The sequence below is a fragment of the Haliotis asinina genome, chromosome 11, assembly GCF_037392515.1.
Source record: "Haliotis asinina isolate JCU_RB_2024 chromosome 11, JCU_Hal_asi_v2, whole genome shotgun sequence".
NCBI lineage: Eukaryota > Metazoa > Mollusca > Gastropoda > Lepetellida > Haliotidae > Haliotis > Haliotis asinina.
In genome coordinates, this window is record NC_090290.1 from 9,807,828 (window position 1) to 9,835,256 (window position 27,429).

At 42.5% G+C, this 27,429-nt stretch overlaps 1 protein-coding gene across 1 annotated transcript; it reads right to left on the bottom strand.

Annotated features, from left to right (window-relative positions):
- Window positions 1-17,518: 17,518 nt before the first annotated feature.
- LOC137256498 (RING finger protein nhl-1-like) lies at window positions 17,519-24,503 on the bottom strand. The gene is made up of 3 exons (XM_067794334.1): window positions 24,436-24,503; window positions 23,526-23,604; window positions 17,519-20,213 (listed from the first exon to the last, which is right to left on the bottom strand). The coding sequence occupies exons 1-3, from the start codon at window positions 24,501-24,503 to the stop codon at window positions 17,592-17,594; spliced, it is 2,769 nt and encodes a 922-aa protein (XP_067650435.1). The 3' UTR covers window positions 17,519-17,591.
- Between the last annotated feature and the right edge of the window lie 2,926 nt (window positions 24,504-27,429).

The window sequence follows — 27,429 nt, forward strand, 5'->3', positions numbered from 1 at the left end:
TTTCGTTCAGTTTCCCCATGTTGTTCACGAGTTCTCCACGCACGCGTTTCACGGCTTCGTCTAAGCCGCGCAGTTCCCTTACCGGAAAGTCAAACCCCGGTAACGGTTTGTCCCAGTAGGTGCTCAACAGTTTTTCTATGCTGTCCGAGGCTTCTGTAGCACGCTGTGGTGTTATTTCATCTCTAGTGGTGAGGTGGGATCTGGTAGCTTGCAGATCTTCTTTAACGGCCTTAGGTATTGCACCACCGTAATCATTCATGTTTAGATTTTTACGGATAAATTCGACACCATGGCGGCTGGCTAGAGTTGACAAGGCCAGTGGTTTTTTACTGCTCTTGTTAAAGAGGTCAACCCCTGGGTCAGACTTAAGGCGTAGAACACCCTTTGTATCAATAAAAAAATTCTTATGGTATCGACCCTGTGGTTCAACGTAGTTTTTATCTCTTCTTAAACTTTCGTAATAATCATTTACCGTTGTTTCCAAGAGTTCTTGGTTCAATGGTGAACTAGTAAATGAGGTCTCCTGCTCATCATCGAATGCCTGGGCACTAGCGCCCGGCATCTCCGTCATATCTATGTCTTCATCCATTAGTATTAAAAATATATTTCTTTTATATAACAATGTACGGCAGAAAATTAGATCCTTTCAGAAAATTGAGAGAGCCATTAGGAGCCAGAGCCGTGCGACAGTCGGTGACCATCACCAACAATCCCAGCAAGATAGACCAGAATCAAACTCTGCTGGTTAGATTTCCAAACCTTGGTGAGAATGACCTAATTGTACCAGGCACTGTTCGACTGGCGTTCAATATCACGTTGACCTCCGACAACGACAAACGCGAGCTAGTGCGGAACGTGGGTCGAGCCATCATCAAGAAAACGACCGTCAAGATCAGCGGTAACGAGGTGCTGAGCATCGACGACAGCGACGTGTTTCACTGCTACAAGGATCTCTGGAAAAGCGAGAGAGAACGAGTCAATGATGTGTACCAGGGCATCAGCAAATCAACCCGGGCGCGCATAGGATACGTCTTCACGACAGACCAGCAAGACAAGCTATCGGACGGTGAAAAGGCCATCGCTCTAGCATACGGGAATCGATTCTGCGTGCCGCTCGACTTCGAGTTGCTCACGGGACACGCGCCGTTTTACCAGGCCGCGCTGGGTGATAGACTCGAATACGAGCTCACGTTTAACGACTATAGCAAAGTAGTGCGTACGCCGAACGGTGATGAGGCCAGTTATGCCATAGACAACATCTCTCTGGAGTTCGACATGGTCACTAGCCCGGAGCTGGCCAGGCAGGTTCGAAACCAGTACTCTGGGAAGATGGCTATCCTGTACGATCGCGTACTGAGGCATAGATCAGTCGTGCGAGATAAGAGCGACACTGTGTGGAATATCAACCTGAACGTGCCGGCGCGATCGATGAAAGGTATCCTGGTCGTCCCCGTGGAGGATTACGATCCATTCCGGAGGGACAGCGAGAAGTTTTTCAACCCCGAGATTGAAAAGGTGGAAGTTACCATCGAGGGCGTGCCCAACCAGCTGTTCAGTCATGGTATGAGACCACACCAGCAGTGGGATGAGATAAAAAAGCTACCAGTGGGGGATTATATAACAAAGGACCTGGACCTCGGCTCCGTGCAGATCGGTGAATACCTGACCACCAAGTACGCCCTATGGTTGGACATGCGATCCACGGATGATGATAAACTGCACGGTAGCGGGCGCCGTATAGATAACGGCAGCGAAGGGATAACCATCCAGATTACTAAGAAGGCTCAAACCGCTGGTAAGTTGAAATTATATCTGTACGTTATTATGGACGCGCAACTTAATATAGACAATGGGAGATTCGTGCAAGCCATCTACTGATGGGGGGTACCCCCACCTCCCCACTGACCCACACTGCGCCATAGTGTGCGGGCAGACTGGCTGTGGGAAGACCGTTTTCGTGTTGGATATGTTGGAGGGTTACTACAAGGATGTGTTCGATAACATCGTTATCATGTGCCCTACTCTGAGCATGAATAAAACGTACGCGCGACCTTGGGTGATGACGGATCCGGACGTACACAAAATCGACCCTGGAACACGCCTGCAGGACTGGTTGAAAGCTCTTCACGAGAAATTTAAAGGGGAACCGACGCTGTTTATACTGGACGACTGCAGCGCTAATCGCGAGATAACAAAAAAGAGAGACATGCTATCGTACCTGGCCTTCTCCGGCCGGCATGCAAATCACAGCGTCTGGGTGCTAACGCAGAAGTTCAACTCGGTGTTGAAAGACCTCAGGGAGCAGACGCGATGGGTGGCCTTATTTCACTGCAAGGACAGGGATTCGTTTGAGGAGTGTTTGAGAGAGAACGATGTGATGAGCAAATTAGAACGGGAACGGGTGAAGAAACAGCTCGCTGAAACTAAACACGCTAAACTCGTTCTAAAAACCGACCAACCAGTAGCATATATAGTATGCTAAGCAAAGCTAAGCAAAGCTAAGCAAAGCTAAGCAAAGCTAAGCAAAGCTAAGTATATAGCTATGATATTTGAAGTATTTATCGTGTGCAACTTAACCTTCATTTCTCTGTGTTTTGCCTGCATCGGGTATTATATAGTTAAAACTAAATCTTACTTGTTATATTATAAGATGGAGTGTGAGGAATTGCTCGAACAATTGTCTGTGGAGGGTTCCCCCACGCCGCCGGCAGGCCCCACTGATGACAAGCGAGAGAAACTGGTGGCGTTGGCTGTTGGCGGCAAAGCCAAACATTACTTTGGAGACTACACTCCGGATAAAATTAACAAAATGCCAGCCGAAGAAATCGATAAGCTGTACGCTAGATACGAGTCCCGGCTCGGAGCAGAAATGACAAAGACAATAGGATCGGCTATGACCCAGATATACACCGGTATTGTGTCACACTTCCTTCCCATTCCACCAGAGCGCCGACTTTACCTGTGGGAGGACCTAGATAAAGACCCTTTTATCGAACACGCTGTGAGCTCTATCAGCTGCGGGCTGTACCACAAATATGGTATGTTGTTGGCTCCAGTGACGGCGGCGATTATCACGGCAAAGCATTGTCAATTTGAGAGAAAAAATAATAATAATAGTATAGATGGATGCTGCTCCCGAGGTGATACCCCCCACAGTGAGGGAAACCCCTCCCGAGGTGACGGTGGAGACCCCTTCAGTGGGGGTACCCCCAACAGTAACCAGACAGAAGAATCCTAAGAGAGTAGCTGCCGGTAAAAAACGGTGGTGTAACCAACATAAAGTGGCCAACCCAACCCGACTGTTGTTGGTTGTAGGCGTAACTGCTGCCGTGGTTATAACATGGTTATACGTGGGGGTACCCTCCCACAGTGAGCCCCCACCCAATAGTGAGCCCCCCACCCCCACTGTCGACCCGCATATCATGTTATAATTTAAAATATTTTTATATATACATAATGTCTGAGGGGAAAACGTTCGTCAACGACCCATACCACGCCACAGTGGTAGCCAGTCTAGCAGTAGGGTACGCTCGGTTGACTAAAATGGTGCTTAAACAACCAACTATCAAGCTAGATTTCAACCTGCAGGATATGGGTATGCTCATAATGAACCTTGGTATGGCGATGGCCACAAAAGACATCCTAGTAAAACAAGGAATAATACCTGATAATATAATGAAATAAATATAGGGATGGCCACGATAGCTATGATGGTCGGTGGGGCGTTAGTGAATGCCCTGGCATTTTCCGGGAGTAATTTCCTCTTCTCGAAACTACGAGATGATCACGCGGCTGAAATACAGGAAGAAAGGAAGCGGCACGATCTCGCTACTGAGAACTTACAAAGAGCACAGGACGAGTACGTTAAAAAACGCCTCCAGAGGATCGATTTTATTAACGAACAACTCCAGCGTGAAAACCATGCCATTAAAACATTCAACGATGTCGATGAAGCAATGAAAGAATACTATCTACTAACTGGTAAACAATTGGAACCGCTCAATAAACCCACACTCGCTCAGTACTACACACCATCCAAGGGACAAATGAATCGTGAACTGGGCTTCATAGTGTTGGGTATAGCAGCTACTGCGTTGGTTGCGAAGCAATTAAATTAAAATACCTATATAAGTAAACATGAGACCCGCTCCATACCGATGCGAATATATACTTATGGGGAAGACCGAGGCCTGTGGTAGGAAATGCAGGAATCAGGGGTTCTGTTGTTTCCATATGGGAAGTCCTAACTACACGTGTTCTGTGTGTGGTATCGGGGTTAAAGGACATTACTGTCTATGTAAAGCTCACGGAGCGAACGTAGTCAGACATCAACTCATCTACGAGAATAAAAAAGGCTACATAAAAGAACGTAGGCGACTGCTCAAGATAGCCACTTAAGGGTTACCTCCCCTTACTGTGAACCAATTAGACATTGGTTCTCTTAGGTGTAAACACGATGTCTACTGTAAGCGAGCTCAAGCGGGTCGCAAAACAGAGAGGTGTCATCGGGTATTCTCGAATGCGGAAGTCAGCATTGTTGAGATTACTAGGTTTAGAAGCCCCTCCTACGGTAAAACAATTAAAAGCTCAAGCAAAACAGCTTGGACACACGGGTTATTCAAACCTGGGGAGAGCCGGGTTAACCGCATTGTTATCACATGCCCCCGTAGCAAAACCTCTCACTGTAAAACAACTGAAAACCGAGGCACACGATTTGGGTTTAGGCGGGTATTCCCGTATGAGAAAACCACAGCTTGTAGAATTATTATGACAGAATAGAGCTATTGACCTACAGTTCGTGCGCACTGAGCACGCCGTAGGCAATTATTTGAGAGGTTGGCGCATGCGCGTTGATAGAAACATAGACATTACAGATATCAAGCCTCTGATAGCTGATAAGGTCAACCAGGAACTAAATAACCTAGGAAGTATCAAGTTTCAGATCACAGTGAAAATGTCGCTCGATAAGCAGGTTGTGAGTACCACTGAGTATGTTCAGCCTTACTTCCGAGGTAAACAAGAGGTCGTCACACATGCAGAGACCATTGACGCATCAATCGATACAAGTTTTCAGCAGATACGAGAATACCTAGAACGCTACACACACTTAGGGTCCGGGTGGGTTGTAGATAAAATCGATAATGTCTATCTAGACATAGCTAACTACGTGCCGTTCAGAGGCGGGTCATACCTAGCCTTGCCTCCCTACTATAGAAACAAACATGCCATAGTAAACGTTAAGAATAGAGGAAACGATTGCCTGAGGTTAGCTATCAGGTCAGCCTTATTTCCAGCTGGCACTCATTCAGATAGGCTTTCTAGCTATCCCCAAGACGATGGGCTCAACTGGGATGGTATAGATGAACCCACCCCCATATCCCAGATCACTAAAATAGAAAAACAGAATAATCTGGCTATAAATGTCTTTGGGCACGAAGGTAACACAACAATAGTACACAGGGTCAGCCCGGTGAAGGATTGCCAAGTTATCAATATATTCATGATCCAGCGAGGTGAAAAGTATCACTACACGTGGATAAAACATCTCAGCCGGTTGTTGCACGACCAGTCGAAACACGTTGGGGAAAAACACTTTTGTGTACGATGCCTACACGGTTTCAGTCGAGCTGATTTATTAGAATCCCACCGGGATGATTGTCAAGGTGTGGGGCAGACGGCCATACGAGTCGACATGCCTAAGGAAGGTGAAAATATCCTAAAATTCAGTAACCACAAGAACCAAATGTCTGTGCCTTATATTATATATGCCGACTTCGAAGCCTTAGTTGTGGGGGAATCCCCCACACACCCCAGTGGTGGTAGCTTCACCCACAAGACACAAGAGCATAAAGCCTGTTCATTTGGATACATTGTCGTCCGTTGTGACGGGGAAACGAAAGCTCCGGTAGTGTATAGGGGCCCTGACGCGGCTGAAAGGTTTCTAAAGTGTTTGCAGGAGGAAGAAAAAATTATTAGGAATGCATTGTATAGAATCGCTCCCATGCGTATGACCCAAGTCGACAGGCTAGCTCACGCTAGTAGCACTAACTGTCACGTGTGCGACTCACCACTTAACGGTGATTCGGTGAGAGATCACTGCCACATAACTGGTAAGTATAGAGGCGCCGCTCACAGCGCGTGCAACCTCAAGCTTAAAATCAACCCTAGGACAATAAACATCCCCGTTGTCTTTCACAACTTGAGAGGGTACGACTCACACTTGATCATGCAGGCCATCGCGAAAATCGATGGTAATATAACGTGCATCCCCAACAACATGGAGAGATACATCTCCTTCAGCTTAAATGGACTTAGGTTCATTGACTCGTTTCAGTTCCTCCTGTCGTCACTCGACAGTCTGGTCAAGGCCAACAATACCTTCCCTATCACCGATCGATACACAGACGCCGAGACTAGACCCCTGCTTATGAGGAAGGGTGTGTACCCCTATGAGTACATGGATAGTTGGGTCAAGTTCACCGAGACCAGACTACCCCCTATTGACTGCTTTTATAGCAAGCTGAATGAGGCGTCCGTCTCACGAGATGATTACTCGCACGCGACTAACGTATGGAATAAACTGGGTTGTAAGAACCTGGGTGATTATCACGATCTGTACTTGAGGACAGATGTACTGCTGTTAGCCGACGTGTTTGAGACGTTTAGGAAGACATGTTTAAAGCAGTATAAACTCGATCCCGCATGGTATTACACCAGCCCAGGTCTGTCGTGGGACGCCTTGCTTAAAAAGACCGGAGTTAATTTGGAATTGCTAACAGATTACGACATGCACCTATTCATTGAGAAAGGCTTGCGAGGTGGGATTTCCATGGCATCCAAACGATACGCGAAAGCAAATAATCAATACGTGAAAGGTTACGATCCTAACAAACCAACCAATCACATTCTCTACCTCGACGCAAACAACCTGTACGGCTGGGCCATGAGTCAGTATCTACCTACAGGGGGATTCGAATGGGTACCCCACGTTGATGTTATAGAGGTTGCACCAGATTCGAACAAAGGGTATATCCTCGAGGTTGACTTAGAGTATCCCAAGGAATTACACACATCGCACAACAGCTACCCCCTGGCCCCCGAACGTATGAGGGTTAACACAGACTGGATGTCTGAGTACCAACATAACTTGTCAGGTGGTCGTGTGACAGACGTTGAAAAACTCGTGCCTAACTTAATGAATAAGACCAAGTACATCGTTCACTATCGCAACCTACAGCTGTACCTGTCGTTGGGTATGAGGCTGACCAAAATACACAGGGTGCTCATGTTCGACCAGAGCCCATGGATGGAGCCCTACATCAGAATGAACACAGACCTACGAAAAAAAGCCACCAGTGATTTTGAGAAAAATCTCTACAAGCTCATGAACAACTCGGTGTTTGGTAAGACTATGGAGAACCTGAGGAAACGCGTGACCGTGAAGCTGGTTAGATCTAGTGAGGAAGACAAGCTCAGGAAATTGATAGCCAGTCCGGCATTCAACCATAATAAAATATTTACAGACAACCTGGTTGCCATACACATGAAGAAAAGCCACATAAAATTCAACCGGCCTGTTTACGTGGGGATGAGCATCCTCGATTTATCCAAACACCTGATGTACGACTTTTACTACAACGAGCTCAAGAAACAGTACGGCGACAGGTGTGAAGTACTGTACACTGACACGGATTCCCTGCTGATGGAGATTCGAACCGAGGACGTGTACGAGGACATGAAAAAACACCTCGATTTATACGACACCAGCGACTACCCTAAGACCCATACCCTACACAGTACGGTAAATAAAAAGGTCCTAGGTAAGATGAAGGACGAGTGTGCTGGCACGCCCATAGCCGAGTACATAGGTTTGAGACCTAAGATGTACTCCATACTGAAAGCCGACAATAGTGAGATCCGGAAGGCTAAGGGGGTTAAGAAGTATGTGGTGAAACAACACATCAAACACGCCAGATTCAAGGAAGCCCTGTTCAAGACCCGTACCTTTAGGCATAAAATGAACACACTTAGAAGTGATGGACATAAGATATACGGACTGACTATAAACAAGACGTCCCTGTCGCCTATGGACACGAAACGTTGGATAGCTATTGATGGGATAAACACATATGCATATGGACATGAAAAAATTTGAGGCTATTTACTACAGCCCGCGTGGGTACTGGAAAGGAGCTAACGCAGTAGATAAGCTAGCTAAACTAGCACGAGTACCCCCGGAGGAAGCCAAAGCGTGGCTTGAAAAACAAGCCCTGTGGCAGATCTATTTGCCGGCACCACGCTACGTGCCTAGAAGGAGGTTCGGTATTAACATACCTAATAGCATTCACCAGGCAGACCTACTGTTCCTACCCCACGATAAGAGGTACAAGTATGCCTTAACCGTAGTGGATGTAGCCAGTCGTTACAAGGAAGCCGAACCCTTGACCACGAAAGATTCGGCCCAGGTAGCCAGAGGATTTGAACGCATATACAAACGCAGCCCACTGACGTGGCCAACAGAGCTGCAAGTTGACCCCGGACGGGAGTTCATGGGTGCCGTGTCACAACTGCTAGCCAAACACGATACAAAGGTCAGGCGTGGCACGGCCGGAGCCCATCGCAGCCAAGCCATAGTTGAGAGATTTAATAGGACTTTGGCTGAGCGCTTGTTCGGCTATCAGTATGCTAGGGAGATGACCACCCCTGGAAAACGATCGACTGAATGGGTCACGAGGTTACCCAAGGTGGTGTCGGCAATCAACCATGAAGTCACCCGTCTCACCGGTAAGAAACCGGCAGACGCTATCAAACTAAAATCAATAGTTGCAGAGTCGGCCGCTCCATTGCGTGGGAAGGAGAAACAGATACCAGATAGGGCCCTAGTGAGGTATCTATACCAGCCGGGGGAACACGAGGGCGATAGCCGTAAGCGAGCCACCGATCCTGTATGGTCAGTCAAAACTTACAACATAGATAAAGTGGATATGAAAGCCGACGAACCTAACTTATACTACTTGAGGGATGGGCCGGGTAGGGGATTTGTAAGAGAAGAATTATTGATCGTACCGTACGGCACAGTGTTACCTCCTACCAAGGCACAGTAATTACCGCCAACTTTTTTGTAGTAGGGGTAATAGTAGCAAGAGCTAATGACCCAACCAAAGCCTTATTTACTAAATAAGGCTTTGTAGAGACATTTCTTGAAAGTGGTCCAGAACTATCATTCCCTATACTACTAATTTTAATATGAAGAAAATTTTGGCCCCTCATCAGACATTTAACCATGACTGATAGCTTTTACTGTTTTTAACCAACATCATGAAAGGGTTGAACATGTCACGCTGACCGAAATATATATGCCACTTACATTCCCTGATGCTCGTGCTGTTGATCACTGGATTGCATGGTCCAGAATCGATTATTTACAATACAGCAGGAATATTGCTCACTCACTCACTTACAACCAAATCTGTATTATAAAAACATTGCTCCAGCTTATGTCCATCGTTAACTAACATGTTTAAATTGAAAAAAAACCGAACATACATGGCTTATATGAAGCCTCCGTGAATGGCATGAGAGCTGGCCTCTGGACGGTTCTGTGTATGCTAAAAAAATGTACCCCTGATATCCATGGACTATAACCTAGATCATTCAAGGTAGTCAAGGGAGTGCACATACATTAAGACTATGATACAGGGACTTATTCAGTCAGCGTCGGTATGTACAATGGCATGGGATGTTATGCATCGTCAGGTCAGTGCAATGCCACTCACAGGAAACAAACAAATCTACTTTCTACTCCGTCCAAGACCCTCACCGAGGCAGTTACTTTATATTATACGACCGCTTCTCTGGGATGAAGCAGTGACGTAAGCAATTTATAATTCCCAGGAATGAAGTCACAACTGAGGGGCGGATACGACTTTTTGAGAACGTTTTGAGAAAGGGGCTCCACTGTTGATTTTCAACCTTTTCCATGCAGGTTTCAATGGTCATTCAATAAACCTGCAGGACAAAAGGGTGGGTGCCCAGACCTGCATCTCCACCCCCTCCCCTCACTGGATCCACCTGTGCAGCTACTTAAATTAATCGCGTAAATAGGTTTCTGGCTTGTTTCATGATCTGGATCTTGGTCTTGCATGATTATCACAAAACACCAACATGGCGCCTGGTTGTTCTGACAATAATGTGAGTCGTTCGTGCAGAGTCTGCTTGTTGACTGGAGGCCTTTGGCAGACTGACATCAACCTGACTAACACAAACCCTGACTCACTTCCAAAACAATACTATGACTAATTCAGACTTAAAGCCATTACACAACCCTGTAGTGTTTGTTTACATGACAATATACTAGTACATGTAATTTGTGAATACATGTCTTGTTTGTTTGTTTCATTGTTCTTATTCACATATAAAACGTTAATAGTTTTCATCATTTACATTTCTCAGCAACATATGTATGATTATACATTTTGTCATTACTTCTAAATTGTTATCAACACTGTATGCTGATACAGTATCCATTTCTTCACAAAGATGAACTGTTGTTTCATGTTGTTCTTCAGCACAAATGTAGGTGACTATGCTTGTGGTAAGAGGTGACTAACGGGATCGGGTGGTCAATGACTTGGTTGACACATGTCATCAGTTCCCAATTGCGCAGATCGATGCTCATGTTGTTGATCACTGAATTGTCTGGTCCAGACTTGATTATTTACAGACCGCCGCCATATAGCTGGAATATTGCTGAGTGCGGCATAAAACTAAACTCATTCATTCAGCACAAATGTAAAATTTCCAGCACAACTTCAATCAACTTTTACCTCTCAAAAGTAGTGTAAGAAGACTCAGGTTTGTTTCATGACTGTATCACAGTATTCTTCGGATCGGGGTCAGGTGGTCAGACTCACTCGTTTGGCTGGCACATTATCATATCCCAACAAAGATCAATGCTTTTAATGTTGATCACTAGACTGTCTGGCCCAGACTCAATTTTTCACGGACTGAGTCCATATAGCTGGAATATTGCTGAGGAAACAAGCAACCAATCAATCAGTGCCAGTGGGTTCAGCAACACCCCAAGGTGAGTCTTCCTAAACCTCATTAAAGCAGAATATATACTTCTCTTCAAAAGTTTAGACTCATTTAAAACACTAACTATATGTTATCTATAGATATATGGTCACACTGAAGACTGAATTCTCCTCTTGCTTGGGGAACCTACTGCAAACATTATACAGATGAACTGCTTGAGGATCATGCAAATTGCTACAAGCATGTGGAAACATTGTGCATATGAACACCTGCGATTTGTTTCAAGTTTTGTTAAGAATTCAACAATTTTCACTGATTTTGATCATTATTGAATTCATGAGAATAATCTTGTAAATGTTACAAATTTGTTTTACAATGTATCAGTTCATGTGTAAACAGCACCGTTAAACAGTATGGAATATTTTTGCAAAATTTAGCTAGAACAGTTGCCTGAAGTAAGTGGCTATATTTACACTAGTGAATCCAAACTGTTTGATGAGAAGTACATAACATAATCACACATCAACATTATGAAGAAAAAACAAAAAACTATATATACCCATGTTTATATTGCCTAAACAGCTTTCTTAATGTTCTATTACGTAATGTACATGAAGGCTTTCAGTTTGCATCAATACTGTTTGAATGCAACCACTCAATATTCTTGTAAGTACATATGCACATATAAGGCAAGCGTGATGTAGACAATAGCACCAATTATATATATGAATAATAAAGGACATTTACTCATTTGTGGACGGAGGTAAAATGGACTAGTGTAACCATGATAATGGCAAAATATCTACACACACAACCATTTGGGAATGTCAAACCTCAGGTGACTACACCACTAGCTATTGTCAGGGGCCATGAATAGTTCAGTCACAGGAATTTGAAGTTTTGATCAAAACAATGACATTGTCAGGTTTTACTTGAAGCAATAGAGCAGACACATGCACACAGACAGAGTCAGTGAGTATGGTTTTATGCTGATGTTTAGCAATATTCCAGAAAGATCATGGCTGGCGACACCAAAAATGGGCTTCACACACTGTTCCCACCTGGGGAATTGAATCCAGGTCCCTGATCCCAAGATCAAGAGTGAGAGAGAGAGAGACAGATTGAGAGAGAGAGCTCTAAATCGAGAAAGCTCTAGATTGAGAGAGAGAGATTGAGACAGAGCTCTAGATCGAGAGTGAGAGCTGTTTTAAATTTTCTAAATATGTGTATATTCATGTTTTTATAGAAAGAGATGGGGATGTTTAACAGTTACACAGCCTTACACTGTGTACATCGTTTTAATCAGAACTTCAAAGTTTCTCTGATTCACATCGTATCTATATACACAGGAACATGTCATTGCTAAAACAGGATACATGACTTCTGCAACAAACTGAGTTCATCACTTTTGAAAGCTCCAGGTAAATATAGTCAACACCATTGTGCACAAGCTGAGCAAGCTCTAGCCACTCTGTCTAATACACAAACCTCAACAAACCATCAAAAACACAAACAACTCATCTTTATCCATCATTCACAAGATGGTAAACATCATATTTAACAGATATTTCTCAACAGTGACAGATAATGCATAGATGTTAAAACTGTCACAAATTCAAAAACAAATTAAAAAACACTGAATTTGCAAGATCTCTTCCTCAGTGGAGTAATGAGATGTTTACAATAATACTCTCATCGGTGGCTTCTCAATATCAGACACAAAAGCTTTTTCTCATCCACATAGAGCATCTTCAACAGGTGATTTAATGACCAGATTCTGTGCAGAATGCTGAGATACTATAATATTTCACTTAGTTTATAAATTCATAAATATATGACAGGGGTTACAACCTGTGTCAACATTGCATTGTCCTTCAACCACTGCCAGTTACATCTCAAAGGGAGTCATTTCCATACAGAAGTGTCAATTTGTTCAATGCATTTTAATAATACTAAGAATGTTTCTTTTAAAGGTTTCTTATAAATAAATAAAGATTCAATGGCAGCCTCTCTGATGTTGCAATGACCACTTGTAAAGTTTTACATGTATCCATAATTACTGGTATAGTATCAATTGTATCCATGACAACAACTAAACTTTGACATGTATCCATGACACCTGATGTATCATTTGTTGCCATGACTACTGGTAGAGTTTGGCATATATGGCAAAGTATGGCATGTCTATGACTACTGATGAAGTATCACTTGCATCCATGACACCTGATGTTTTATCGTTTGTAACCATGGCAACTGATAAAGTGTAACATGCATTCACCTTTTGGGGGTAAAGTTTCAAATGTATCCATGACAACCAGTAGTAAATGAATATGTATGAATGACAATCTGTAAAGTGTCACATGATCACCTTTTCTTATTCTGGTCACAGATTGATAAATTGATATTTTCTTCGTTTGAGACCAACCCAAGAAAAGTTGTCAGCAAAATGCCAATGAACAATATGATTGGAGTCTACATCAGTTCATTGTCAGTGGATCTTAGAGTTACTGTATTGACTGTTATGACCTGAGTTTATGATCAGAACTCACGAAGATTGTCAGGATGACATCAAATGATGGTCCGTGTGATCACGGATATAAAGTACACCTGACCCTTGTCGACTGATGGTGTTGGGATGGGACGGGGAAAACGGGCGTCCAACCTCATATAAGTAGGAACAACACTCCAAGGATGGTATTGAGGAAAGTAGGTCATTCAGTCCGGGAAAACGTCCATGATAGGGTGAAACAACAATGACTTACAGTCGTGCGTACCGGTACAGAGATGGTACACAATGGATTGCAGTGGTGCACAGTGTTACAGAGATGACACAAAATGAATTGTTGTGATACATACTGATACAGATGATACACAATGGATTGTTGTGGTACATACTGGTACAATGATGCTACACATTAATGTGCTAGTACAGACCCTTCATACACCAGTCTGAGTAATGTGACCACTTAACTGGTAAACCCCAGTTCACTTTGAGATAGACATAATGTACTCATGAATTCAACTGAAGTTATCAGCAGATTTTGCGCTACTAAACTCAACTGATTTGCCTTAGCCTAAATGTGGTACATTGTACCATCTTCACAAAAACATTTGATGTGCATTTGACTCCAATAACTGATTCCTTTCAGTGTAACGGGTTACATATTTTAATTATGTTATTAGTCAATAATTATCGTAATAATTATCCTCTAAATGTAAGTGGTTTAGTCAAGAATCCTCCACACACAGCCGATGCTATAATAGGCAAGCATGGTTGAAACATTGTTTGGGCTGAATAGTTGGCTTGCATCAAGACCTGATGTATGTTTCTCATCTATTTCCATCTAGTTTATCTCAGCACATGTAATGGAACTCCTGTTGCACCACCACTGGGGCATGCCTGATTTACTCAGGGGGAGGTAAGGGTGAGTGGAGTGGGGAGAGCCTGCATGAGATGATGATGGATCATCAACCAAGCTCTCCTTAATATCTATGCCGAAATTCTCCCAGAAATGAATTAGAGTTAGGAGTAGATTTCACACCAACTTTAGTAATATTCCAGCTATATGATGGTGGAAAAGACCAGCAATGAGCTCTGCACACTGTGCTCATGTGGGGGATCAAACCCAGGTGATCAGCGTGATGATTGAATGCTTTAACCACCAGGCTACCCACCCCACTAAGCCCAAGATGATCCCTTCTTGCTGCGGTTCCTTTTTAAATCATGTGCAAAATCAATGACCCCCACCACACACACACACACCTCCCCCTTTCCATCATTTTAAGTATACTCACTAAATGTTAACAACCACCCACCACCCACCATCACCATCACCACCACTGCCATATGTTTACAAAAATTGATGCCCTCCCCCTACCTCCCCAGAATGAAATGGGTGACCCCTTAAAATGAACATCACCACCAAAGCCATTAATTATGCATTATTCCAAGGAACAGGCGAACAAAACCATTATTCTGATTCTGGTAGAACTACAAGAATTAAATTTCAATTTTCAGTGTGAAATACATCTACCATGGAAAATTTAATTAAGAATGATGAGCTCATATGTTCAAGGTTATCAAAAGCTGATGTTCTGGACATGGTATCAGACAGTGGCAGTATAGTACTGGTTCTTTCCATCAGTGTTACTCTCCAACCTTGTCTGTGATGTATTAGATGGAATTCACTAGCAGCAGGTGCCCTCCCTGTGGTTGTGGGAGTGGGGTGGTTCCTGTACTATGTGGCAATATTCCAGCAATGTCACTATGATGGACAACAGACATGAGCTTCACACACTGCATACATGTTGTGAGTTGAAACTGGGCCTAGAGAGTGTCAGACTGAACCTTTAAATACTGGGCTGCTGTTCTCCCCTGAAATGTTATTATTTTACACCAGCCTGGAGATAAACTGTTAATCTACTAGAACAGACCAGTGGGGTCTACTAGCCCTTAAAGGTCAACACAAGTGGTGGTCTTAATTGAAATGACTGAACAAGCATTCGATCATGTTTTTCTCATAACTGAACACAAATAATTCCAGAACACTTTTTGCATTAACAATAATTTTCACAAGGTTGAATTTCTGTGTCATATCATGAGCACTACAATATTGTTCCATGTCATAACTGAATTTTTCTTGAAGACTCCAAGACATTTATGTCCCTAGCATACTTGTCATCCTTTAAAAAATGTCCAATTTGGAAAGATACACCCAAAGAACTACATGTTTTTCTTTCTTTGTGTTTTGGTGCAGTAACAAAAATAACCAGAAAATTTCATAAATGATGCTAAGGCCAGACCAATTTTGTTGTTGATCACTGGATTGTCTGCTCCAGACTCGATTATTTACAGACCGCCGCCATATAGCTGGAATATTGCTGAGTGCGGCATAAACTAAACTCACTCGCTCAAGTTGGTTTTTGAGATTTTGTTCTGTGCAGTCGCATCATGTACATGGGGCTAAAATGAAACAATCTTTTAGATACACAGAGATGATCAATTTCATTCAGATGTTCTAAAATATTTTTCAGAAATTGAAAAACATGATGACACTAGTTTGGTCATTTGTTACAGATGGACCAACATTTGCGGTCAGTAGTGTGGATAACGAAAAGTTGATGTATGAAAGAGCACTGAGAGATACTTCGGAAGACTTATCAAAGCATAGACAGTACATGATAATGCTTATTATTCACTTAATAATATACATAATTATACTTATTATACCTTCATCCATTGAAGATATCACCATTTAATATATCTAGAATGTTATTTCACGTTGTGTAATAACATCACATGATGCCAGACGTATGACATCATAACAATTTCCACTTATGACATCACAATGCTAATTCCTCTGTGACAATGATATTAGACCTTGCCTGACTTCCAGAAAGCCAAGAGTCATCACACTGTAAGCAGTTTCTATCAATTTACGTTGGAGAGTAATAAACAGCATATGAAACTCCCTTCTGTGAAATACCATTTTTATAACACTCATGAAAGATATAAACTCACTTTTGGTCATTTCATACTCAAAACGTTACTAAACGGAAGGTCATGTAGTATCCTCTGTATACCTGGCACACCACAAGACTGATATCATATCTACAATATTAATGAGATAACAAACAATACTGACACGATTACACAATGCCATTCAGAAAGCGGTGAAATGTAACATATGTCATATTTGGGATTGTACTTTCCTAGTAAACAGATTCTGTAATTTTCTCTGTCACTGACATGATATAAAACAATACTGACATGATATAAAACAATACTGACATGATGTAAAACAATACTGAGGGGTTGTATATGAAATGTGGTACGGAACACATGTTCTCACACATGGCACATTGGTAATGTATAGTGATTTTGGCCAAAGGAAGGGACATCTCAACAAGAAATACTAAGAACTCTGACTGTCAATGTGGTAGAAAGTTTTGATACATACATTTAAACCATGCTAAAAGAATAAGTAAGTCGTTTTAACTTCTCATTCCAAAAGTAGAGCTGACGAAGTGTGTCAACCATAGAATCCAAGAAAGTTGCAACGTCACATATACTCTCTCCTTAGTAACATTAGAATATCAGATCTAAACTCCTCAGAAGAAAAAACCAAAAAAACCTGACTTTTCCATGTTGATCTGCTGTCATCTAATCACAGCAATCATAGTTGTATGAAAGAATAAGTCTAATTTCAGCTCCTTTCAGTACCACAGAATCTATGTGAATCAATTACCGATCATGTTTAAACAAAATGAAATATGAAAAAAATATATATAAATATATATAGTATGTATGATAAATGAAATTTTAACGTAAGACCTGACAAATATGTCTTTTACATATCTGATGACATCAACAAACGAATGTGATAAAATTTTCTCATGCTCCATTTTCTGACACCAAAAGCCACAGACTTGATAATACTGATAAGAGGATTAAAACACCAATAGACCTGATAACGTGAATCACCTCTTGTATCACGATGTGATTTGGCAGTAATGTTAGCATGTACATAAACACTGTTAATCAATACATACGTTCAGAACACTTGGATTCTGTGATTTTCTCTGTCACTGACAATAACATTTCCGTTACATTGTATTGCAATTCCCTCAAGCCCTTTGAACTGACCGTTCTCGTTTCCCCAGCTTCCGAACATGGTGTAAAACCTTCCATCCGCTCGAAATATCTGAATTCGATTATTCCCGCTGTCAGCTACCACTACAAATCCTTGGCTGTCGATAGCAATACCACGGGGAAATTTCAGCTGGCCTCTTTGAGTTCCATTGGATCCGAAAACGAAGAGGAAGTCACCGTAAATGTTGAAGACCTGGATTCTGTGATTGCTGCTGTCACTGACATAAACCTTGTTATCATTGCTCACAGCCACATAGTGTGGGTTCTCAAGCTGACCAGGAGCCTGCCCGAACCGGCCAAACTTTCTCACAAAGGTACCGTTGGACTGAAAGACTTGTATGCGATGGTTTTCCTTGTCGCAGACGTAGATGAATCCCATATTGTCACAGGCAATACCCCATGGGTAATTCAACTGACCATCACCTGTGCCCTCTGTTCCAAAAACATTTTGACACTGACCACGTCGGTCAAAGATCTGAATACGATGATTGTATCGGTCTGATACAATTACCTGGTTCAGACCATTAACAGCAATTCCGGCAAGACAGTCAAACTCACCCTCGTTCTGACCATATGAGCCGAAAGTCTTAAGAAACCTTCCATCTGCTGCAAACACCTGGACCCTATGATTCGAACTGTCTGCAACATAGATATTGTCGTCTAAACGTGACACAGCCACACCACGTGGCCAGGTAAACTTCCCTGTTTCATTTCCACGTTCACCAAACCTGAGAACAGCATGGCCCTTCTGATTGTACTTGTTCCTTGGGGAAGACACATACATGCTGGGACTTGCGTTAGCCCGACTGAAAGAATAGTTCCCATTAGATTCACCATTTGACTGATCATCTGACTGATTCATGGCTACATCAAACCGAACCGCTGGTCGAACGGAACCTCGATTCCATGCCCCATCTGGTGCTTGGTTTGTAGCATTGCGAACTGGGGAGTCACGGACATATGTTTGTTCTCGGACAAATCTTGGAGGCGAATCAGATTCTGCTGAATTTCCATCCAGAGATTCTTCATCAGGAGTAGGCAGAGCACCGATACTTCTGTGTCTTGCTCTGTTCCGCTCCATAATGGACAGACCGTCACCTCCAGAGAGAAGTCCAGCAATACGTGTATCTGAGTGGTGCTCCCTCCGCGGTCTCCGTCGAACTTCAACAAGTGGGGATGAGGGGAGAGACCGATTTCCCAACATTCTCCTCTCACCATCATCTTCTACATTCTGGTCCTCAAATGAAACTCGTGAGAGTCTAGTTTCTCTGGCAACAGCTCCTCGCCTTTCAAGATTAGGGGACACTGAGGGTGATCTTGTTTCAGCAACCCTTAAGGAATAGTCCATGGACCCTGGAATCTGCCACGTTGCTCTACCTTCTCTTCTCTCCGCACCTTCATCACTCTCTTCCCTTGCTCCTCCAGATGTAGCCGTGTGGTCTTGCGATCTCTGAGAAGCTGCCGGAGCACTCCGTGATAAACCACTTGTAACAATGACTTCACCAAAATTGTCAATAGTATTGGACAGGTACTGTCCTTCCATCTCAATCTGGAGATGACGCAAAACTGGAGGTCTCACCCTTCCTGAGTCGATACTTCGAAGTGACTCGAGATGTTCCAGACACTGCTGTTTCACCTCCATAATGTGAGCCTCTGGGGTGCTGGATCTGTTCATGCTTGCTTCTGAAGAGTCACAAAAACTTGCAATACTTGCAATTTCAACCTCAACATTTTCCTGATGTGTTCGAAGAGAACGTAATTCTCCAAGAATAAAGCTATCGATTTCACCTAACAACGCCCTATGCCTATTTCTCAACTCTCGTATATGCTTCTCAATAGCTTCTGTCAGTTCCTCCTTTGCTGCCTCACATCTTTGCTGAAGCTGGGACCCCTGGCTGCTGATGCCATTCAATGACTCGGACAAGTTTGGCAGGCTGCGACGGATCTGACTTATGAGACGAGTCACATCACTCTTATAACGATCAAAATGTCCTCTCTTGCAGCTATCACAAAGCAAGTCATTGCAATGAGCACACCGAGATATATTCCGCTCACGTAAACACTCGGAACATGTGGTGGCTCCACCTGTAATTGTGGATGTAGAAGTGGAAGTGGCTCCACTGGACGACGCTCCAGTCCCGCCCACAGCTCCAGCACCCTGAGGTACAATAGCCGCTGTGACATCAGACCCAATCGCCTGGATCTCCTCAAACTGTATCCCCGTGGATCTTCTCTGCCCGGCCAACTCCAAGAAGCTGATGATGGTGAGGTTGTTGGGGAAGTTGGCTGTTCCTCCTCGGGGAACGATGTGGTCGGCTCGACATTCTGGGCATCGTATTGTCCGGAGACGGTGGTCAACCAGACCTTCAAGACATGGCTGGTGGCAGAACGTGTGTTGGCATGGCAACAGTTTAGGGGTTTTGTATCTGTCAAGGCATACTGAACATTGAAGCAGCTGCTCGATCTGGTCGGAAGAGTAAGTCAGTTCACCCTCATTCATGCTCAACACACAGGCAGAGATGGTCTGAAACAACAGAACAAAATAATAATGGTGAAGAGTGACTGAGATAACACAACAGTGCTATACAACACACAGATATTTGGGCAACACACACATTTGGGGAATCAGACCTTTAGAGTGACAAGTAAACACTTTAACCACTGGGTGAAACACCTCATTATGAAAACAATACGATTGAGTTCATTGTCACATGAGGTGATGGGGTAGCCTAGTAGAGCATCTGCTCATTACTCCGATGGCCCAGGTTCGATTCCTCGCATGGGTACAATGTGTGAAGCTTATTTGTGGTGTCCTCTGCCGTGATCTTGCTTTAATATTGATAGCAAACAGCATAAAACCATACTCACTCACTCACGGTGACATAACTGCAATGACGGAAGGTCACCTTCAGTCAGTGCCATACACTGAGTGATTAGAAATGTTCTAAATAAGCAACTTTGTCTCATGCCAGATATGCCAACACTATTACAAAATGGGTCTTTGTGACATTTCACAACCAGGGATTTACAGGACTCAAATTCCTGCATCTTATACGCAGAAAAATTGACGATGGACCCAACAAAATAGACTACAATAATAGTGACTCAATTGCAACAGTATTAAAACATAGTACATGTATTAATAATAATATGGAAGTGTATGGGACTCCCATTTTTAGTCCAGGACCCCTGAATAAGAGCATGAGTCTCAGGGACCCTCAAGGTAATTCCCTGAGTAACATGGCACATTCAAGCAAATGATCTATAATTTGCATTATGCCAGATATATAGCAGGAGGTTCTAAATATCTGAACAGAGAAGTTTAACTAGCCTACAAAAGAATTCACTAGTCCAAAATTTGAATGTAGACACAGGTTTCATCATTAAGCTGCTAATATGATTTTATCAAGCCATAATCTTGTGTGATGTAAAAGTGCATTACAGCTTAACAAATCACAGAGTGACATATTTACAAAATGACCCCAACAAAATTCACAAGCCAGTTGGGCCAATGACTGTGGAGATTTACTGGCCCAGCTGGTTTTTAACTAGCCATGGACTAGCAGGCCAGTAGATAGTTCACATACTGGACTGACATCATCAGCATTACTCTATGCAGTTGGTGTTTCAGTCAGTCTGACAGCCAGACCATGTCAGCCACCGGGAGACTTGTACACATGCATATACCAACAAACTGTATCTGTCTACTTCTTGTACTTCAATCCTGCTGGAGATCTGTACACGTAACAACACAAACTGTCTCTGTTCACTTCTAGGACTTCAACGCTAGAGATTTGTGCGCTAACAACATAAACTGTTTCTGTCTGTTGTACCTTCACAGTCTATCTCTGCCTTAATCATACTTGAAAATTGTACACATAAATACATAAACAAACTGATTCTGTCTAGTGCTTGTTTCTATCAGCAACCCTTAATCACTCTTGAGAACTGTACACACAAATACACAAACACACTGAGCCAAATCACATAGCAGTAACACTAACACCTCACAGCCCTGTCTCTATGCACTAAAAAAACTGTTTACCAACAGAGAATTTTCTGCGTATTGCCGACCAGCTAAATCTGTTACTGCGTAGCACTTCCAGCTTGTAAACACAAAGTGGAATAGCAGGACAGAGGTAGTCACAAGCACAGTCATTCATAGTGAACGTGTAACCTCACACCAGCACCTCTCCTAGTGCAGGGAATCTGTGTCAGCCTGATCTCAGAGCACCACAGGCAGTAGTCACAGAGAGGATGAAAATGCTCCAACTGCACTCAGTGGGAGTGGACAAGGAAGAGAAAAGACTAACTCTTAGTTCATTAATACATATAATTTTGATGGTAACAAATAAACCCATTTTAGTTGAATATGAGCCCCTTTAGTGTGTTGCGAGATTCTGAACCTTAGGAAATCTGGACTTGATTCGCTTAGGGCTTTAGCACTGCAGGGAGGGCTTGGCATCAGGTAAAACAATGTGGTTCTGGAACACTGGGACAGGCTAGGAAGAAGTTCTTAAGTTCTTATGAGATTTCTAATGAGATTGATTGAGTTGGTGAGAGAATGGGTGAGTGGGTGGGTGGGTGTGTAGGTGGGTGGGTGTGAGTGAGCATGAGTGGGTGAGTGAGTGGGTGCATGTTTTGATCACTAGGCAACCCTGTCCCACTAACAATATTTAGGATTTATACACTGAAGACACAGTTTGAAAACAATGAAATTATTGGGGTTTCCAGCGTAAAAACAATGGGTGGAATCAACAATGAGCAGTGATGTATTTGTCTGAACACCAACAGTATATAACAAGCTCTCCTACCTCATGTCAAGTACTGCTTCAATGACTCATCAGCAAACGAGGTCACATAATTGATGATGTACGTGTTTTTATGCTAAACGTTCATTTGCCCTAAACGTACTACAGATAAATTTAATGTGAAATTATGATGATGTGATTAATAACTTTCGGTCATTTTAAATCAAAACTTTCGCCTTGCCTACCCATGGCAAGAAAATGAGTTCACACATTGTACCCCATGAATCGAACCTGGGCCTTCAGTGCGACAAGTGAACGCTTTAACCACCAGACTACCCAAACCCAACTCAAACAGTGATTCTGTTAGTGTAAACAACACTGGCATATTTCAGATGTTAAGGTACTGCTGACCTCAGTAGAAATACATGGTCCAATTTAGTATTTCCTGAAATGTCTTTTTGACCACTGTACTTGTTAAACTTTATAACAAGGATGACCTGCCAATTTTCATGATAAGAATGTTTGAATACATTTATGATCAGTTTTGATGTATGTTCTAAACACAAGAAGTAAAACAGTATTTTGAAAAATTGATTACATTTCGAATTATACATATAATTATTATTATAAAAAAAATACTTGAAAAAACATCACTTATTGAGCCTGAATTTAAATACATGCACCTGTTTTTATCAAACATAAGAACTGACCCTTGATAGACACAAGTGGGGACAAACCATGAAAGCATCACATTAATTGTTTAAATTGGTCTATATCTACAATAAACAAACAGTAGATCTACATTAACTTTAACACTGGTAAAAATTATGCCATAGTCATTTATCTAACTTTATTACTTAAATTGAACAGATACTATACAATGAGACACAAGAAAAACTCAAACAAACAAAAAATGAAAAACCTGATGATTAACGGCCATTATAATCAGTTCCGCTCCGCTCCGCTCCGCTCCGCTCCGCTCCGACATCTTATTCCAAAGTCAGTGCAGCGGGTGAAACTACCTCAACTTTCTCAGATTAAATCAAAATCAAGGAAACATTGGGAACAAACATAAACACACTCACCAAGTCAAAAGGGCAACCTTTGGCACGACATATGTACACACTATGGTTCCGTCTTGAGCACGAGCCTATCCATGATATTCTTTGTTCGGATGTCGTCCTCTAACTGAACTGATCTAGTGCAGGATGGAATTCGCTTAAAATAGACTTGGACCAGAAGGAACGCGCTGCCTACTACCGTGAGACGCAAATGCATCCTCTGATAAGAACGGAAACACCTGCCTTGCAGCCTAGATACATACGTAGACGAGTAGACACGCACGCTAGCAGACGAAATATGACCCCTTCGTCCGCAGTTGACAGGTTCACTGAAAGTTTTCAAACTCTTTCAGCTTAAGTGATGATGGGTGCTTAACAATATAAAGTTTATTGTGTAATATACCTTATGGCGAACCATACTCCCAAAATATCTTTGGCGTGAGTAATGACGGAACCATGTCAGTGGTGTATTTGGGCCAATATTTCTCAATGAGCCAAGTTGAAATATGATACTGGCATTTTATACAACATCCTCGCAACTAATATTTTATGTGTATTCGTTAAGGGATGGTTTAGAATAATGACAACACTATAATATTTCCTTTATTTCCAAACATCATGTCATGTAAATATAAAATTTGTTGCTTATACGATGTGTGTTTACAGACAACAAATTTACCTAATCTAACTAAGTCAAAACTTGAATATATGGTAAGTTGTGTGGTAAATAGTTGACAAAAATACGAACCCGTTTACGATAACAATTGCAACAAACAAACATGTGCAACTATGTCATGATAGTGCATTAATAGGTCAGCGGTTTAATAGCACATGTTAAAGGAGAAATATGTTGTTTCAGATGTTTCAGTGTACACATGTACAACACAAGATGTCGTAATATTTCGAGCCGAATACGACCGTGCTCTAAACACACGGTACTGATTCTCTGTAGGATTTAGCAATGGAGCTTTTCTTAAGGCGCGGTAAAGATAGTGAAGTCATGCTTCATCTTCGTTGTGGGTACCTCGTTAATATAGTTAATATACTGAACATCATTGAAAACGCACCACCCCTAAAATTGTGGATTTCTAAGAGCAGAAGTGAGCAATCTATGTAAATTTTACATATTTGTGTAGACCAATGTTTGATAAAGAAAAGAAGCAAAAAACAATCAAGCAAAACAGTGAAGATTTAATGCAGCTGACAATGAAATAAAGATGGGGTCAAAATGGAAAGTCAGTAGCGTGTATGACCCCCGTTAGCAGCAACACAAGCTGTGCAACGTCTCCTCATTGAACGGATAAGTCTCTGAATAAAGTCCTGAGGCACTGCATTCCACTCTTGCTGCAAGGCATTGTCGAGTTCCCCAAGGTTGTTGATCTGCGGACGACGTGCGAGGCGTTGGCCGATGTAATCCCACAAGTGTTCGATGGGTGACAAATCTGGTGACAATGCAGGCCAATGAAGTAGAGGAATGTTGTTGTTAGCCAGATACTGTATCGAAACACGTGCAGTGTGGGCTCGTGCATTGTCATGTTGAAATGTGTGCAGATCTTGATGCTGGTGAAAGAAGGGAACGACGTTGTTCTGAAGAATGTTGTCACGGTAGTAAACGGCATTCACTCTGCCACGAGAAACAATCAGAGCGGTTCTGTGGTGATAACTTATCCCTCCCCACACCATAATGCTGCCTCCACCCCACCGATCGGTTTGCACAACACAATCCTGATGATAACGTTCACCCCGTCGACGCCATACCCGTAGACGCCCGTCAGCATTTCGCAAGTGAAAACGCGACTCGTCGGAGAACACCACACCATGCCAACGTCGTAACAACCACACACGATGCTGTTCAGCCCATTGTCGGCGTTCACGGCGATGCCTGTCAGTCAGGATGGGTCCAACGTAAGGGCGTCGACAACGTAACCCTGCCGCACGGAGACGGCGTCGGACGGTGGAAGCGCTGATCAAACCACGTCGACCCTGGACAGCGTTGGCGGTTCTGGCAGCGGGCAAGGTTCGATCCCGAATATGGCGCCGTACAATGTCTCGATCTTGACGAGGGGTGGTAACACGTGCCTGACCTGGGCGTTGCCGGTCCCTGCTGGTTCCTGTTTGTTGGTATCTGTTAGCAAGCCTCAGAATGGTCGAATGATGACACCCAAATCGTCGTGCAATGTTTCTGCTTGAAGCGCCGACCTGCAACATACCCAAGGCCTGTTCTCGTTCCTCTGGTGACAATCTTGGCATGGCGAAAAAACTTTACTTACGAAAGTACTGCGAAAATGAGAACGGTTTTGTGCCGAAGGTCATTTATACCCCTGAACAGCATGCTTTCTGCATGCAATTTGTGCCCTTCGTGTGTGATGTGCAGGAATTTTGTTGTTTTCATGTGATGTGTTCGATGATGTGTTCGAACGATCCGTTTTTTACTGTAGAGCGTTATTTACGATCTAGTGTGTTATTATCAAAATTCCCACCATTAATTTTCCATTTCCAAAAGATTCTATTGCCTTATTTCAAAATTTACAGGTGGTGCGTTTTCAATGATGTTCAGTATATTTTACTTTTGGACGGTATGCCAGATGTCAAAGTCAACCCTGGAACGATCGGAGGAAATGAATTAAGTTCTCCGATATGTAAAAAACGAAACTGAATGAATAAATGAATAGAAACAACAAAGCCATGTCGACATCCATCAGAAGTCCCTGCGAACACAGACATACTAACAGAGTTTATAGTTATGTCTCAGCAAAGAATGATACGTATGAAATATACAGTAAAATTGAACAGGACCTACAGACAGTAGATTCTGATGCGTTTTTATTTGAAGAATGATAAGCCTGTGGACCACAACAATATAGAGTTGTTGTCTGACATGCATGGTGTGTCTATACACAATATCAAGGTTAAATCATTGTCAAATATTCAAAATGAATTCAGTGTAATACACTGTACTATAAACAGTTAAAATTATCACTTGCAGTTCTCCCGAAACATGGTTTTATATTATGTTGAATAAAAGTCATACATGAGAAATAAATACCTTTTGCATAACTACCACAACAATCATTCAAACTCCACAACATACCTGTGGATCACAACAACACATTACAGTTGTTGCTTGACATGGTGTGTGCTGGGCCCCTGACACATGTAGCTTTGACAGAGAGCAGTCATATGACCTACACTGCAATACTTGCAACACTAAAAGAATAATACACATGACATATACAGTAAAACTGAAATGCACAGATGTCATTCCAGTGGTTGTCATGAGAGACGGCTATAAAACAGTGGTTGTTATGAGAGACGGTTATAAAACAGTGGTTGTTATGAGAGACGGCTATAAAACAGTGGTTGTTATGAGAGACGGTTATAAAACAGTGGTTGTTATGAGAGACGGTTATAAAACAAGTGTATATCACAGAGCAATATATAATGATTCAAGTTCAACGTTTCTTTTTTCAAACGTTTTGCCGACGGCAACCATTCGCCCGCATGCTGAATTGGTTTGTGTTAAATATGTTCCTAAAATTCTTTTTTTTTAATGTAAAGTTTCTTCTTATTTTTTATCTATTTTTTTAAAGAGTATGGAAGCATGGCTACATCGAAAACGAATTTCCACTCTAACTGCAAACTTTGTGCTGACGCTGATGCTGAATTTGAAGCACGGGAATACGTGTGAGCCGGAGGTTTCAAATGAAATATTCCCGTGCTTCAAATACTCAATAACACCCGGAAATTGGCCAACACATGATGTTTATCGACATTGTAAACACAAAAGTAAACCAAAGGGGTTTTAGTGTCTGCACTCGTTTACATCGAATACGGACACAGCAGTGAAGTGTCATCAGCTGGCCGTTTCAGCTGGTTCCCATGGTAGCGTCTGGAGCTGCTCATTTGTGACGTCATTCTAACTTTACGT

What these genes read in the sequence shown, in the direction of transcription:
- LOC137256498 (XM_067794334.1), bottom strand. Translation starts at nt 24,503, where the DNA reads ATGACTTCACTATCTTTACCGCGCCTTAAGAAAAGCTCCATTGCTAAA. An exon ending in TCCTACAGAGAATCAGTACC is followed by an intron (nt 23,605 to 24,435) that starts GTGTGTTTAGAG and finishes ATCCGAACAAAG; the next exon opens with AATATCATGGATAGGCTCGT. An exon ending in AAGGTTGCCCTTTTGACTTG is followed by an intron (nt 20,214 to 23,525) that starts GTGAGTGTGTTT and finishes CTGTTGTTTCAG; the next exon opens with ACCATCTCTGCCTGTGTGTT.